Genomic DNA, 16,519 nt, shown 5'->3' on the forward strand with positions numbered 1-16,519 from the left:
TCCTAAATCCCCATAGATCAGAGGTATGACGAGATGATGGGGAAGGGACAATCCTCAATCTCAGGCTTGTCTTGGTGCCATAAATAGGAACAGGTCTTTTCCAAATACCTCTCTATTGAGCTGTTATAAATCTGAACAGATAACAGGAAGACAGAGACTACTTGTTTTTCTGCTCTAACCCTGTGTATCTTTTCTTATGCAGGTAAACTACGGAATTGAAGTTTTGAAGGATGGGTAAAGACTTCCGTTATTATTTCCAGCATCCCTGGTCTCGGTTGATTGTGGCTTACTTGGTGATCTTCTTTAACTTCTTAATATTTGCGGAGGACCCAGTTTCTCATAGCCAAACAGAAGCCAACGTTATTGTTGTTGGAAACTGTTTTTCATTTGTAACAAATAAGTACCCTAGAGAAGTTGGCTGGAGGCTTTTGAAGGTGCTTCTATGGCTCCTTGCCATTCTCATAGGACTAATAGCTGGCAAATTTCTGTTCCATCAGCGTTTGTTTGGTAAGTACCCATGAAATGTAATGCAGATAATTATTTAATTCTATATTCCAGGATAGAGCTTTGTTATTTCTAACTGCCAGTTTAGAATGCATTTCAGTTTGCCTTCCAGCCTTAATTAGTTATGTGCTGTTGTAGCTCTGGTTCTTCAACTGTTCTGTGTTTAATGGTGTACTTTTCTATGGCCTTAGGAATATTAGCATGAGGTAAAATTAGTTCTAAACTTAATTTTATAAAATGGTGTTACATCTAACATGATTGTATGTGTAATCTTATTTAAAGAAGACATGTAAATAGCTCTTTTCCCATAAGTAGTACCTAAGTATGATATCATAAAAGGTTTGTAAATCATAAAGAGAATGCTTCCATATCACACCACATTCTCATTAAAGTAAGTTAACCATTGCCCATATATTTACACATATTGTTCATTCAGGGAATTAGAACAGGAACTCTTATTTTTTCCCCTCATTTCTCTCTTTCCTTTTTTTTTGTTTTTGAACATTGGCTTTAGGATGTTTATTTTGAGCCTGATCAACCACAGAACACTATTATAGTAAGGAATCTCTTGGTAGTAAGCAACAGAAAAAGAGACTAAATTTGTTTAAGTTTAAAAGGTAACTTACTATACGGGTATTGGGATATTTCACAGAGACCAAGAGTAGAATTTGTTTTGATAAATGGGATAATGGAACCAGTGGCTTGAATTCTACCAGGATGTTTTTGTCTCGACTTCTCTCTCATATCTGCTTTATTCTCCTTTCACACTGAAGATCAGTTTACATCCACTTAGACAGACTGGCTTGACTCTTGGTCCCAAGCTTAAACTCTTAGATTTAAACGAAGTTGACCCAGGTTGGGTGTGGTTCCTACCTCTGGTCCAATCGATTTTGGCCAGGAGGTGGGTGCAATTTATTCAACAAATTCATTGGTTACTTATTATGCCAGGCACTATTCTAGACATCGAATCAAAAAAGCAGGGTATCTGCCCTCATAAACACATCCTACAGGAGGGAGAAAGGTTCTAAACAAGTAAATGTATAAAATGCAAAGAGGTGATAAATGCTATGGGGAGAAAGAAAGTTTTAAATGCTACTGGGTCAATTAGGGAGAGAACTTAGCAATGAAACTTTGAATTTAGCAATTATAAGATCATAGGTGACCTAGTGTGGGTATTTTCAGTCTAGAAGTTTGGTGAGAAACAGATGGCAATGGTTTAGGGAATAAACAACAAATATATATGCATACATACACATAACATTATATATATATTCTTCTCAATCTCTACTCCTCAAACTGTTGCCATCTGTTTCTATTGCATAAACATATAAAATGTACATATTTTATATTATAAAATATGTAGTTTCAAGAAATTTGATGAGGAAATGGAAGAAGGAAATGGGAAGTAGCTATACATGGAAAAAAGGCTAAGGGGAGATTTTGTTTTTCTTGTTTTTTTTTATTTTTATTTTTTGCGGTACGCGGGCCTCTCACTGTTGTGGCCTCTCCCATTGCGGAGCACAGGCTCCGGATGCACAGGCTCAGCGGCCATGGCTCACGGGCCCAGCCGCTCCGTGGCATGTGGGATTCTCCCGGACCGGGGCACGAACCCGTGTTCCCTGCATCGGCAGGCGGACTCTCAACCACTGCACCACCAGGGAAGCCCCTCTTGTTATTTTTGATGATGGTGATTTTATTTGAGGAGTGAGATTAATTGATCTGCTTGTCATGGGGAAGAAGCTAGACTGAAGTGCAGGTAAAGATATAGAAGGAAGACAGCATCTCTGAAGGTTGCTTTGGTCTGTGACTTAGGACACAGGCCACAAACAGTGGCCTTAGAGAGGACAGGAGGAGACACCCCGGTTCCTCAGAAATAGTCATGAGTGAGATCAAGGTTGGTACTCTAGTACATTTGAGTTGGAGGAGTAGAGAGGTGAGTGTGCTCCCACCTGGTGATTTCTATTTCACTACGAGGAAGGAAGAGCTAAAGATAAAGATGGAGGGATCGATGAGCAAGGGGCTTAAGAAAGTGGTCCAACTTCGGAAGAGCTACTCTAGGGAATATAGATGTGAACTGACTAGGACAAATGAAAGGGTTACTGATGATCACCGAGGGCTGAGGTGGTTAGTCGCTATAAATTTGAACCATACCAATCTGAATAGTGGAGCAGCTTTCTCTGTGAGAGCTCAGTCACCTGGAACAGAATTGGAGTGATTCACCTGGTCGGGGAATACTCAGGCTTGCTGTACTGGAAACAAATGATGGAAAATCAATGGAGAGTTCTAGTAAAAGAGGTATTGATTTGATTAGTAGGGGGTTCTGGCTGGGTGTGGAAAGGAGGTGAGGAAAACAGTGGTTTCGGAGGAGTGGGCAAGGGCCTGAAGATTTGGATGAAACGGAACAGGTGAAACGGGAGTAAGAGGAGGGAACGGACTGATGGGTGTGGTTAGATGGCATGTTGGAACAGAAGTATAGGCATTCTTTAGTGGTGATTCCCAACTAGGGTGTGTTCTTTAGAGAGTGGGCGCTAAAGTTAAATGGAGAGTTGGGGGTCATTGACACAGAGGATAACTGGGAACTGGGTGTGAGCTGGGCCATCCACTGAACATTGAACAAGCATGGTGTTGTTTATAGTAATCATATGGATGGAAGAGGTCAAGGGGAGGGGGTAAGCGAGAGACAGTCAGTTTTCAAAAGTGGGTGAAGGGTGCTGAGCAGGCAAAACAATAGATATCCATTACAAGCAATGGCTGGATGCATCTGTAATCCATTCCATAAACTTGCTCAGGGTAGAAAGCTAAGGCAAGCTTAGACCAAAATATACAGTTTGGAGAAAAGTTATCAGCCTATATTATAAAAGACTGAATGAAAATCATATGGTGGAGGTAATGATATTAATAATAAGGGCAGATCATTTGGTTTTGTAATTACTGCATTTCATTAAGTTATTCTATTGCTGTCCTATCTCTTATACTAAAATCACATTTAGTCATGGCTTACTTTTTTCTTTTTTTTTTTTTTTGCGGTACGCGGGCCTCACACTGTTGTGGCCTCTCCCGCTGTGGAGCGCAGGCTCCGGATGCGCAGGCCCAGCGGCCATGGCTCACGGGCCCAGCCGCTCCGCGGCATGTGGGATCTTCCCGGACCAGGGCACGAACCCGTGTCCCCTGCATCGGCAGGCGGACTCTCAACCACTGTGCCACCAGGGAAGCCCCATAATTCACTTTTTTAAAAGGCCTTATTTAAACCTTTAACAATTTGTAGGTGCAAGTTTGTGGTAGGTGGTGGTAATGGTAATGATGGTGTATGTATGTTGAGAAGAGTGGGATTGTTCACTACAAGTACAGAAATTTTTGTTACAGAAATTGGAATGGTTTACAAAATAATTAGAATCATTTTGTGTGATCAAGTAAACAGTTTCTTTTTATTTTTGTAATTCTCCAATGAAATGCCAAATAAAAATATTAACTAGAGTGCCACTACCGCTTTCATTTCATTCACTTGAGTCTTCCCTCACTTATTTTATTATGGAAAGTCTCTTCTTTGTAGATTCCAAAAAGACGACACAATATTGCCATTTTAAAGCATGCGTGAGGAAGAGTGAATGATTCCGTGATCACTTGATTTAATCCAGTTCATTGGTTATAAATTTTATTTTTTATGAGACATGAATATTACAATGCTGTGGCTATTTAGTTAACAACATGAAACCCTCTCATGATTTATAATTTGTAGTGGGATTTGTCCCAAATAAAAATGCTGACTCTTGCAAATTGGAAATTGCTTTTTTTAAATTTTTTAGCATCTTTATTGGGGTATAATTGCTTTACAATGGTGTGTTAGTTTCCGCTTTATAACAAAGTGAATCAGTTATACATATACATATGTTCCCATATCTCTTCCCTCTTGCGTCTCCCTCCCTCCCACCCTCCCTATCCCACCCTTCCAGGCGGTCACAAAGCACCGAGCTGATCTACCTGTGCTATGCGGCTGCTTCCCACTAGCTATCTACCTTATGTTTGGTAGTGTATATATGTCCATGCCTCTCTATCAGAGACAGAAACGATTAAATGCATTTAAAACTATTCCCCTCTCACCTGTGCTGTATGATTGGAATAAAATGAGAGAGTTGGTTTTCCTACATAGTAGCACTAAACTTGTAAGACTTCAGGCTGGTCACAAATTTCCCAAATGCAGAATATAATTTAAGAGCACATGTGAAATGAGAATTAATACATTTTTTAAAAATTTCTTTAGGTTTAACACTGAATCTTGTTGAGGTAAGTATTATATCAGGATTTATGAAAATTAGATTCCATTGGAATATCAGTTTATACTTTTCCAGTGCCTCTCTTTTCAACTTTTTTGGATGATTCCATTGTTTAAAAAAATAAGTGTGTGTTCAAATAATGCATCCTACCCTTTTGGAGGATTATACATTTGGGATATCCATGAATAGAGAAATCTAAAATTATTATGCTGATAAGGCTTACATAGAAAGGGGAACTTAATTTTTTGAGCTTATTGAAGAAATCATTTTTATTCCAAAAAAAGAATTGAAATGACTTACAAAAGCATTTATGTTTAATACAATAGGAATAGTAAATGAGTACCACAGAATCAAATATGTTTTGATTTCATGAGTTTTGCTACCGTGTTGGTTTTGAGCTTCCTTGGAGGCAGGGCAAAAGGGGAAATGTGGTACATTACATATCTTTGGATATCAGAAATGATAAAAATTGCAAGTTTCATGGGGGAATTTTTCTTTGCACTAAATTCTAGAATTTCTTGCCCTAAACTCTGGTAAGGAATTTTTTTTTTGGTATAAGACACACTGCATGGTGAGGTGGCAAGTGCAGAAATGGATTTCGTATTCTTGTGTTTTAAAGCAAACTTTCATAAAAGTTTAGAGTATAACTTTTAAGCATAAAAGAAATTTGTGATATTGTATTCACTGAAAGTAATTCTATGAAGGGCAAAGTGATCAGGGTCTAAATAATGCCTTCTGATTGAATAGCTTTATCTAGGGATGGATATTAGAACATCAAGATTATGACAAATGTATTTCTCAAACAGACTGCTCTTGCTATTTGTATCCCTTCATTTCTTTTTGTTTTCTAACATGTGCAGAAAGCCTCTATTAGTTGCACTTTCCTTTTTTACATGGATGAAGGGCAGGCCGACTTAGACTGCTCTGACAGGTATAGTGTATAGTAATGATGCTGGACCTGTTAATATTGCATAGTTCCTTTTTGGAAACATATATATTCATGTATATAGTTATTTGCCTAATTATTTCATTAATGTTTCATGTCTTAGCCATACCATAAGCCGCACAAGGGCAGAGATTGTGCTGTGTTGCTTATCATTTAATCCTCAGTGCCTAAAACAATGCCCGGAATGTAGTATTATTTGATAAATTTGAATGAATAAATAAATTAATATTCCTTTGTCTTTTACATGTTATCTTTGCCAGTGTTGCCTTTTTACTGTAAGCTATAGAAGAGTATTCATTTGTTCATTTATAAAATACCAGACATGGTCTCTGCTCTCAAGGAATTTAAAATCTGGTTAAAGAGATAAGATGCATATGCATGAAAAATTAATTACTCTGACAATACAAGGAAATGCACATCAAGTATCAAATGTACAGACTGTGAGAGTTGTGGGAATTCAAGAAGGGAGGTCACGGTGGGCCAGGAAGGGGAAAGAAAACTTTGCTGCCAACGTGGGATGTAAGGGAGTCTGAAGCATGAGTGGGATTAGAATAGTCAAATATGGTGCAAAGAATTCATTACAAATTTTAGGTCATGAGGTAGATGGTGTGAGCAAAGGAGGAGAACAGTTTAGATTTTTTTTAGAGTGGGGGAAAACTGAGGAGGTCATGCTCATTTTGACTGGAGTGAAAGGTTTGTGTTAGGAAAGAGCAGGAGTTGCAACAGCAAGGTAGGCTGAGTCTGAATTCTTTGTCTTTTTCTGCCAGTCTTGTACTTTGGTCTTTCTCCCTTCTACTGCAGTATTTGGATCAAGGAAAGTATTTGAACAAGATGGGAGATGATGGCAGGATTAATCTTGAAGCAGAATCTAGAGGGAATTGGAGAGGGAGAGGTTAAGGGAGTAGAAAAGAGTAGGAAAGTATTTTTGGAGGCTTGTGCAGTCATGCGGGCTTGAGATAGTTCAGGCCAGTCTGGAATAGGGGTGGTACAGTGGGCATCAGGGTGGGGACTCTCGGAACCTTGTGAAGCCTCAACAGCTGATGAGATGTGAGGAGGTGAGAGTAAAGGTGAAATTATGGGTGACTAGGAATATTGGGATGAATGACTAAGGGAGTGATTGTCTTATTAAAAAAAGAAAGACTCATTAGGGGAATCCAGTTAGAGAAGATAATGAGTTCAGTAAATGATGGGTTGAGGTAATGAGAACATAGGCAATGGCCCATTTACCTTGAATAGTACTCAGTACAGCACAGTATGGATTTATGTACCTTAATCCAAGCCCACCATTTCTTATCCAAACCTCGAGACCAGACATGTTTCAGACGTCAATGCATGTGCTTACATTTAGTAGCTTGCCCTATGGGACTGAGGAAATACTCCATCATCAAACACATCGATATATCTGTAGCTGAATGTATATGTATGTGTATGTGTATGTGTATGTGTATATGCATAAGTATTCACATGAAGTGGTATAAAGGCTATAAACAGCCTCAAATCAGTTCAGGTTAGGTCTTGCTGCTAAATGAATTCAGGTTTGGTCAGGTCTTACCAACACATCAGTTACAAATATAGAGTCTTTCGGATTTCAGAATTACAGTAATTGGATAATGGACCTGTACTTGACTATAAGCAACATTTCGTATAAATCTTTGGTCCCCCCAAGATATCCACCTGCATAGAAATCACAATTCTTTTTTAGAAGGCTGTGATTTAAAAAATTATGGTTTGACTGATAACTAGACATCTACAAAAGAAAAATACATGTGGAAGGTTTTTTCTTTGTTTATATTATGCAAAATATTAAAGAGTTTGCTATTTTCTGTGTACCTATGTCTGTTTTAGTTTTAAACAGGAAATTCTAAATAAAGCATTGTCAATACATCTAGAAATCTGAGGAAACAAATTCTAGGGTTTTTTTCTTTCATTTTATTTAAACAAAAAGCTGTTGCCCATAAAATACCAAGTAACTCAACAATGTTTTGTCATTTAATGGATTTAATAAAGGTAAATGCTTGTTTGTTTTCTATTGTCTTAGCTTTAAGTCTAGTTCGAATTTTTTTTCTTTGTGTTTGAGCTACACATGTGATTTTATCATTTTAGAATAGAAAAGTTTAAGACATTCTAGAAAGTGTGGGTAAGATAGTCTTGGGGATACAGGAAGATCAACACATGAAGAAACAGATTTCATCAGATATTTAGGAAGGAAAAACTATTATTTTAATGCAATGATGTGGGTACGATCTGACCTCTTTTGTGTTAATTTAAGATCTGAATACCCGAGTAGTGTAAATGACTCTGCTAGTTGATAGTAACTATCCTGATAGTTTATAGTACATTAAAAATAGTATATTTATTATTACCCAGGGTGATTGTCAACAACTGATTATTTTAAGTATTGCATTCTCAAGACGATAAGTACTTCCTTTTGCAGGAATTACTTGAACAAATGCTATGTATGTGGTCAAATGATACTTAGATAGAATATCTACAGTTTTAAGCTTTGTCTTCTCGAGATACAGTGTTTGATACTCATGATCGATATTATTTAAATGTTTATTACCATCTTCATTCTCAACCAATGTATACACAGTGCCAGAATCTTCATTTTTCTACATGCTTGCATTGTCAACACATAATTCCTTTTTGTGGAGTAAAATAATTTTGAGCTCAGAGTGACCACAGAATTCATGTTAGAGAAAATGTTATACCATTGCTTGGAGTGGCCTTTAACATGGGAGAAAAAAAGCAAGGTTTTTGATATGAGAGGTTAGGAAAGGTGAACTGGGAAAATGATATTTAGCATTAAAATAATCCCCAAGGAACACCCCTCTTCAAAGGGGAATTTGATGTCTAATAGTTACTGAACTTGGTAGCCCTTTACAAAAAACTTCTCCTGTTACTTTAATGTTCTCTCTCATTGAGCAGGAAAGGAAGGTGAAGCTGGAAACCCCAACTGTACAGCCGCTTCCTCCCATACCTGTTTATCAGGTGCCTTCATTAGTTTGCAGTGCAGCCATTAACACTAAAGGGCCACCTGCTGCAGCTTCCAGTGTGCTGGGACTGTCTGGCTGCTCTAGTTCTCATAGGACAGAGGATACAAACGCTGTAAAAAGATACCTCGAGGACTTAATAAAACTAACTCAGGTTAGAGCATTGTAATTAAGCAATTATTAACCAAGTACCTTTCTCGGTACGTTTTACTATACTTGGTAGAGATGAGCAATTCAGGGGCCAAGGTACTCTTTGCTTTCCAGGTCCAATCCTGGCCTCCACTTCTTCTTCTCATTTCCCACCTATGGGGGGTAATGGCATAAATTTCTTACGAAAGCAGCTATCAAATGGAATTGCCGCAACTAGACCCTCACACACGGTGCTAAGAGAAACCGCTTCACTGATGAGTGAAATATAACTTGCCAGGGTGGAACTAGCCAGCTGGTTAAACAATACATAGTAAAATTGGAAGCGAAAAGTGCTTGATCACTTGTTCATTTAAAACCACATTGATAGAAGTTTTGTTTGTTTTTCAAATAATAGGGTAAATAGTCTTGGGTGGGAGAGGAGTGTGATTTGAAAGGACACTGACAAAAGTTTTCCGTGGTTTGTTTTCTTTTCTCTTTTATTAATGCTCATACCTAGAATCATTTCTTGAATCAGGTATTTTCACTGGCTTGAAGTCTGCGCTACTTGGGAGGGTGATGAACTAACAAGGGTGTTAACAGTCGGCATCATCGGGAGATCTATTTCGAAGGGTGAGTGTTGGTTTATGGGAGAACGCAGGAGAACATTCTGATGTGGTAGCTGTGTTGCTTTGCAGGATTCCAGATAGAAGGGGGAAAAAAGGCCATTAGAAGACCTGGGGGTGCACAAGGGGTCAGGCTGGAATACGGGGTGCACAGCCTTGCCAAAGACAAAGTCTAGTTGCTTTCTGGTGGTGGACTTGAAGCTGCATATTTGATTCTGAGTATCAGTGGTAGTCGAAGCAGTTCTGTTGTTTTTGATTTATATTTTTATTGTGGCTGTGACTCAGACTTATTAGTGATGGGTAAATAGAAATGTACAGGGTTGATTTGCCTGGCTCCAAGGTCACAACAATAGCCAGCAGTAAAATTGGAACATAAACTGAAGCCTCCTGGTTCCCAGACAGGTGCCGTTTCAGGCATCCCAGATGGGGAACAGGCAGCCGGTGAGCCTCAGGACTGGGTTGTGCAAGGCCACTCCCCACGGCTTCGCTCCACTTTGCCTGCGTGCAGGGATCTTTTCTGGCACCACCTCCTGCCTGACCAGCCCTCTGTTATGGACAGAGAAAGTCATTTAGTTGACCCCGCGAGAAGTTGTACAGTTCCCGGACAGAGCCTGTCATTGGTGCTGACCCAGAAGATCTCAGCATGGTGTTCTCTGCCCTGGCAGCCATCAGTAATCTCACAGCCTGTGCTGGACTTTACTTCTTCCCTGGATTCCAGAGGAATGTGATCACGCTTCAGGATTTCCCTAGGCTTGTCTGTGCTCGTGATGATTCTTTGTGTGTCCTTGAGGACATGCCTATCGAAATGGATAGACCCGCTAAGAGTTAGGTGAGTGTGTACACACGGAAACCTGGGAGAGCGAGTTTGAACTTACCTTCCAGCAGCCCGGGGAAATTAACGTTTGTACTGTAAATTTTAAACTCCATATTTTCCTGCTGCTTCCACATCCCTATGAACAGGCTGTGAGCACCTGACCCAGGTGACCAGGTGCACCAGTGTGAGGAGACTGGCCTTTGCCACAAGTTCCCCTTCTTGTCCTCCCCTGACTGTGGCCTAGTGACATTCAAACACACCAGTCAAATCCATCACACCTTTTGATTATGTGGCCCTGACCGCCCGTAAAGGTACTGGCCTGCGGGTCCTTACTTTCTTGCACCCCGCCTGGCTGATTGAGATTGCTCCCTTGGCCCTCCAAGCCTCTGACCCTGTGTGGCCTCCCTGTGGCATGTCTCTCTAGGATCTGTGAGTATAATAAATATTTTCCTTTGTCTCTCTTTGTGTTTCCTCTTGTGACTGTACCTGACTGACCATCTCATGAGAGAATATAAAACAGTGCCTTGCTGCTTCATGACCTATCTCCCTCTTTCTTTTATGTCCTTCCCAATTGATTCCTGTTTGAACTGTACCATTTTTCAGCATCATCACTGACAAACATCAAGTACCTCTCATTTGCAAGGGACAGTGCTAGGTGCCATGAGACACTGTCTTTCAGGAGGTTGCAGTGAGCTAAGAGATTAGACACATGCATGAAAATACAGCTGTACTATAACTGCAATGCCAGCATATGATAGTTGCCATGTAAGCAGGATGGGCAGTCTATTCTGAAGGGGCAAGAGGTCATTCCCAATAGAAGTGGTTCAATAAGTCTCCTTAATAGGAGCAAGAATTCATGGGAACCATAGCATCTCAGTGTGAATGGAGTTGGTGAGAGCATCCTTGCTATATTTTCAGCCAGTATTTGAGCACCTCTAATAATGGTGAACTCACCATCTCCCAAATACTGTGTATCTGACCACTGTTTCTACAACAGTTCCTGAGTCTGAATCTGAGCCTTGCCTTGCACTCCCAGTAGGATTCTGTTGGAGAGAGAAGGAGGGCATTCTAAGCTGGAGAAATGGCAAGCACAAAGTTGTGGGGAGGAAAAGGACAAATAGTTCTGGGGTATAGTGTGAATCTGCATCAGCAGATTTGAGGCGGGAAAGGGAAGCTGCAAGGCAAATTGTGGAGAGTATTGAGTTTCAGGTTCAGGAGCTTAAAATTTATTTTGGAAACGACAGCAAGCCATGGAGCATGTCTGTCCCTTTCAAATTTTAAATTACAAAAGTAGTACAATCTTGTTGTGGGAAAAAACCCAAACCCTAAAATATGTGAAATCAAAGAAGAAAATCTAAATCTTTGACCACAGGATGACAAGATCAAGGTACTGTTGTAGGAAGATGAACGCAGGATGAGTTGACCTTGAGGCAGGGGGTGTGCTTCCGTGGCTGGGGTGCACCTGCCCTCAGGTGATCAAGGCTTGATTTAGCAGAGGCAACGAGGATGGGGTAGCAGGGAAGGAAGGAAGAGAGGGTGTGAAGGAAGTTCAGGCACACTCACTATTCTTCTCCTTTTATTGATAAAAATAAGATTTGATTTCAAGTACTGCAGTTTCCTGAGTCCATGCCTATCATTTACCAAACATAAGATATATCAATCCATTTCTAAGATTGGAACTTAAATTATCATTAGATCATCCTACCTTCTTTTCTAAGTTTGCTGAAAGAAATGAATATATTATTCTGGTTACTTGTAACACTAGAAGACACTTTGGGAAAAAAGATTTATGCTCACAGATATAAATAAAGCTGTGAAGACACTAATGGCACTGAATTTCTGTTTTGAAGCTTAGTGTCTGTTTGCCCTTTTCCACTCCTTTGAATCATGCTCTTTGATTTGTCTCAATTCACTTGCAAAGTATAGGAATCTTGATTATATAGGGCTTTATTTTGTTCATTCTGTAAATATTTACTGAGCATTTTCTAGGCCCTGGGGATCCAGCATTGAACAATACAAAGCTCCTACCCTGATGGAGCTTATGTTTTAGTGGGAAAAGATGGACAATAAACAAATAAGTCATCACATGTTATGTCAGAGGGCAATACCTTCTGTCATGACAATAAAGCAGGAAAACTCTAGGGAGGGGTCTGGGAAGTTGCTGGAATTCCCTCTCTGAAAAGATGACATTTGAGCAAAGGCCTGAAGGAGATGAAGAAGCAATCCAAGTAGATTTTTGGGGGGAAAAACTACAGAAGAGAGCAGGGCAAGCCCCAAGGCACTCGTGTATTTTGAGTGTTTGATGAACAGCAAAGAGGCCAGTGGCTGAGCAGAGTGAGCAGAAATGAAAATGGAAGTGGGGTTGAGATGTGCTGGCAAGATCACAGGCATCTCATTGTAAACAGTCCTTTTCCCTTAAGTGCAAAAAGGGGAACACCAATGAACAAACACATCAGCGTGACTTTAAGAATGTAGTTTCTAAGATAGATATACTGTATTTAAAATCGGTGTTTTAGTGAAGCCCTTGAGCCCTGCTTCTTGGTTTACTCTGAAATAGTGCACAATCAATGATTTTTATTCTGGCAATTTCTTTACTCTTCTGAACTCCCCATTATGGCTCTTTTATGGGGGTTGTCACCTCACCTCCCTCCCTCCCTCTAGTGGGATATAGAAGGGAAGAAAGCTGCTTTTTTAATGGTGGGTTTTTAAGTGATTTTAAAATTTTAAAGGCACTCTACTCTGTGCCTGTTCCCATCACTGCCGCTAGCAGTATTCACTCTGTAGTGGTATTTTCAGCAGTGGAGGTGGGGAAGACGTTCCTGGCGGCAGCCCCAATTGTCTGTCCTGACTCTCACATTTCCCCCATAGAGTTTTAAGCATCTTTTCTTTCTCTAGGGATGAATATATGTTCTGTCCATATAAGGGGGTGGGGTGTTGTAGAGATGGAGGTTCACAGCCCTTCCTAGGTTTTTCCCCCATTATAACCCCAGCCATGAGTCTGTTAGTTTAGCTCCAGGAAAAATGACCCTATTCATTTATTTCTAGGTTGCTTTCCTGCTTCTATTTAGAGCCTAAATAGATTGCTAGACTGTCCCCTTTATTAAATTTTGGAAACACAAGCACTTGACAATCCTTGTTTAAACCAGGACAGAGAATTTATTTAACAGCTGAATTTTAGATGGCAGATCAAATTGAAAATGAAAGAAGAGTATTCTTACTCTTTCTCAGAAAACTATCAGCAGTGGGTGGAGGGAGATTTTCAGACAAAATACTTTGAGCAAGTCTAGATTTTCTAGCCCTAGATATACAAGAAGGATTAATGAAAGAGATTCATTCAAGAGGTATTTCTAGAGTGCCTGTTTTATGGGAGACCCAATTCCAGGCACTGGGGATACAACAGTGAATAATAATAAAAACAAGAAGACACTCAGGATTCTTTTTCTCATATGTTGTATGCTCTGGTGGGGATATATAAACAATAGTGGTCATTCATGCAGTTCATCAAATATTTCTGTCTCACACATCTCTGGAACATGGTGAGATTGTACTTTGTGGTCTTGTAATTAATTCTGACTGGTTAGTTGTGAGCAGGAGTGGTATGTAGCACTTCTGAGCTAGAGCATTTGATTGCACATGCAAGACACTCTGGTCTTGTTTCCTCATTTCCTCAGCAACCAGCAATGCTCCAGATGGTTGTTGCTCTATTGACCTGAGGCCCAGAGTGAAGGCAGTGTGGAGTAGAGCTCTTAGCTGACCCTTAATGGACGTGTAGTAGGAGAAAGGAATAAACTTTTGTGCTTTAAAGTCATTGAGATTTTGGAGTTGTTTGTTGTCGTGGCATAACCTGGCTTATCCTGACTGATATAGTAAGTTAAAAATAAACACAATTTAAAAAAGAGATAACTTCAAATAATGCTATATTCTATAAAGAAAACAAGACAGGGAACTGTGGCCGAAAGTGCCTGGAGTACGGTATACAGGCTCCTCTAAATAGGGTGAGGAGGTTAGATTGGAACTAAGACTTGAATGATGAGAGGGAGCTAGCTGTGGGAAAATCTGGAAGAAGTGCACTGAAAATTGAAGGAAGAGCAAATCAAAAATCAAAAAGAAAACCTTTTTGGTATGATTGAGAAACATCAAGGATGTTCATGGAGACTAGAGAGGGAGGAGGAAGAAGAAGTAGGTAAGAGCTAATGTTGTAGGAGTTGGCAGGTCATGGTCAAGAAATGTTGTCTCATTTTAAGACTAAGCTATCATAGGGCTTTGAGCAGAGAAATGACATGATCTGATTTTTATAGTAATTATTTGGGTTGCTCTGAAAACAATGGCTGTATGGGGGAAATAGTGAAAACAGGGAGACTAACTTCTAACTGGTAGTTAGGAGATTGCTGTATTGGTCCTTATCAAAGAGTATGATGGTTTGATTCAGGATGGTAGTATGGAGATGGGAAGAAGTGGATGGAATTAGGATGCATTTTGGAGGTTGATCCTATAGGATTTGATGATGGATTAATTGTGGGTGATACACATAAGATTTAAGGATGGATCGTGTGTGTGTGTGTGTGTGTGTGTGTGTGTGTGTGTGTGCGTGTGTGTGTTTGAGCAACTGGGTGGATTGTGTTGCTATTCAATAGAGAGATTGGGGGAATAAAAGATTTAGGTATGAAAAATCAAGTTTCTGTTTTGGACACATTGAGTTTGAAATGCCTATCTATATTCATTATTCAATACATGTTGGGTATGTTTGGGATTCCAGTTCTAGTAATATGAAGTAGCTTATATCAGACTAACCTTCTGCAGATAGAAATTCTAACTTTTTATCCTTTCTCCTCCCCCAGTACTACTATTTTGAGGCATTGGAGAATGACCAAAATAAGGCAGAAACAGGAGGGGATTCAATCTTGTTAAAAGGCTGCCATACTTGTGAGATCCATATAGCTTTAACCCTGAAGGTACTTCCCAGCCCATTAAGCATGGTAACAGCTAAAACTCCAGTAGAAAGCCACAGTTCTTTTGATTTGAGGACTCAGAATATGCAGTTCAGGGCTGATGGAGCAGTTGGAAAGTAATGAGGGAAATCCTGGAAAAGTCATATCCACAGAGTAGAGTGCTCCAAATTTTATGTATAAACTCTGCTTGAATTCTTGACTGGCCCTGGGCTGTACATTCTTGGTGGAATCTTCAAGAATCCCAACAAAAGCACTAGCTGGAAGGTTGAAGGAGCTGAACAGAGATTTTACTGGCTGTCTACCACAGGAGAGACAGTTTGGAGTTTGACTCAAACTAAGTTAGAAGGATTGGTAAACACCTTGGGCTTTTCATTGAACCTCCAGAAGGGCTGTCCCTTAGAAGTAAAGGCTATATCCTAGGGCTATGGGATTTGCCCCAGGCCTGAGGAGGAAACCAGCACAGACCCAACCTAACCAAGTATAAAATCAAGCCTACACAAGTTCCAGGTGATTAGCCAATAATTTAAGTGAATGATAGAACAAGAAATCAACACTCTTTAGAGGAAGATAACAGAATGCAGAGTCTCTACAATGTATCATTCATAATGTCCAGCATAAAATAAAAATTGATTATATTTACAAAAACAAAACAAAAACAAAACCCCTGGACAATTTGACCCATAGTCCAAAGAAAAAGTAGTTAACAGAAACAGACACCTAGATTACGCAGAAGTCAATTAGCAGACAAAGACTTTAAAGTAGTGTTTATACATTGTTCTTAGGCAAGGAGGATCATACGAAGAAGACCACTAACAATTTCATAATCAAACTGCTGAAAATCAAAGATAAAATGATAATGTTGAAAGCAGCTAGAGAATAAAGTCACATTTTATATAGGGGAATAATGGTATGAATGATGGCTAACTTCTTGTTGCAAATAGAAATCATAAATATGGGGATAAGTTAGAAGACTATTTTTTCCTTTTCTTAATTTCTTTAAAAGACAACTGGATGTATAAAGGAAAATTTATAATATTGTATTGTGAAGCTTTATAAAATATGATATAAAATATATGACAATAATAACGCAAAGGATGGAGGTAAATGGAATTATACTGTGGCAAAATTCTCATTTTTATGAAGTGGCACAATGTTAATCTTGAACTATGATAAGTTAAGGAGTCATGTTGCAATCTTTAGAACAATCACTGAAAAATAATACAAAGAGGATAGATCAGAAATCTAATAGGAAGGAAATTAAAATTAACTAAAAAAATATTTGATTATGCC

At 39.4% G+C, this 16,519-nt stretch overlaps 1 protein-coding gene across 3 annotated transcripts in view; it reads left to right on the forward strand.

Annotated features, from left to right (window-relative positions):
- The window catches only part of TMEM117 (transmembrane protein 117), a 534,943-nt gene that overhangs the window by 9,263 nt on the left and 509,161 nt on the right, over positions 1–16,519 (forward strand). For 2 of the 3 annotated variants that reach the window (XM_060026169.1, XM_060026174.1), the window contains exon 2: positions 203–507. In XM_060026169.1, coding sequence (XP_059882152.1) covers positions 231–507 — 277 coding nt within the window. In that variant the 5' untranslated portion in view covers positions 203–230. The remainder of the gene's footprint in view (positions 1–202; positions 508–16,519) is intronic. The other variant, XM_060026170.1, reaches the window with a different exon arrangement.

This window comes from Delphinus delphis, chromosome 11 (genome assembly GCF_949987515.2).
Source record: "Delphinus delphis chromosome 11, mDelDel1.2, whole genome shotgun sequence".
Taxonomy (NCBI): domain Eukaryota; kingdom Metazoa; phylum Chordata; class Mammalia; order Artiodactyla; family Delphinidae; genus Delphinus; species Delphinus delphis.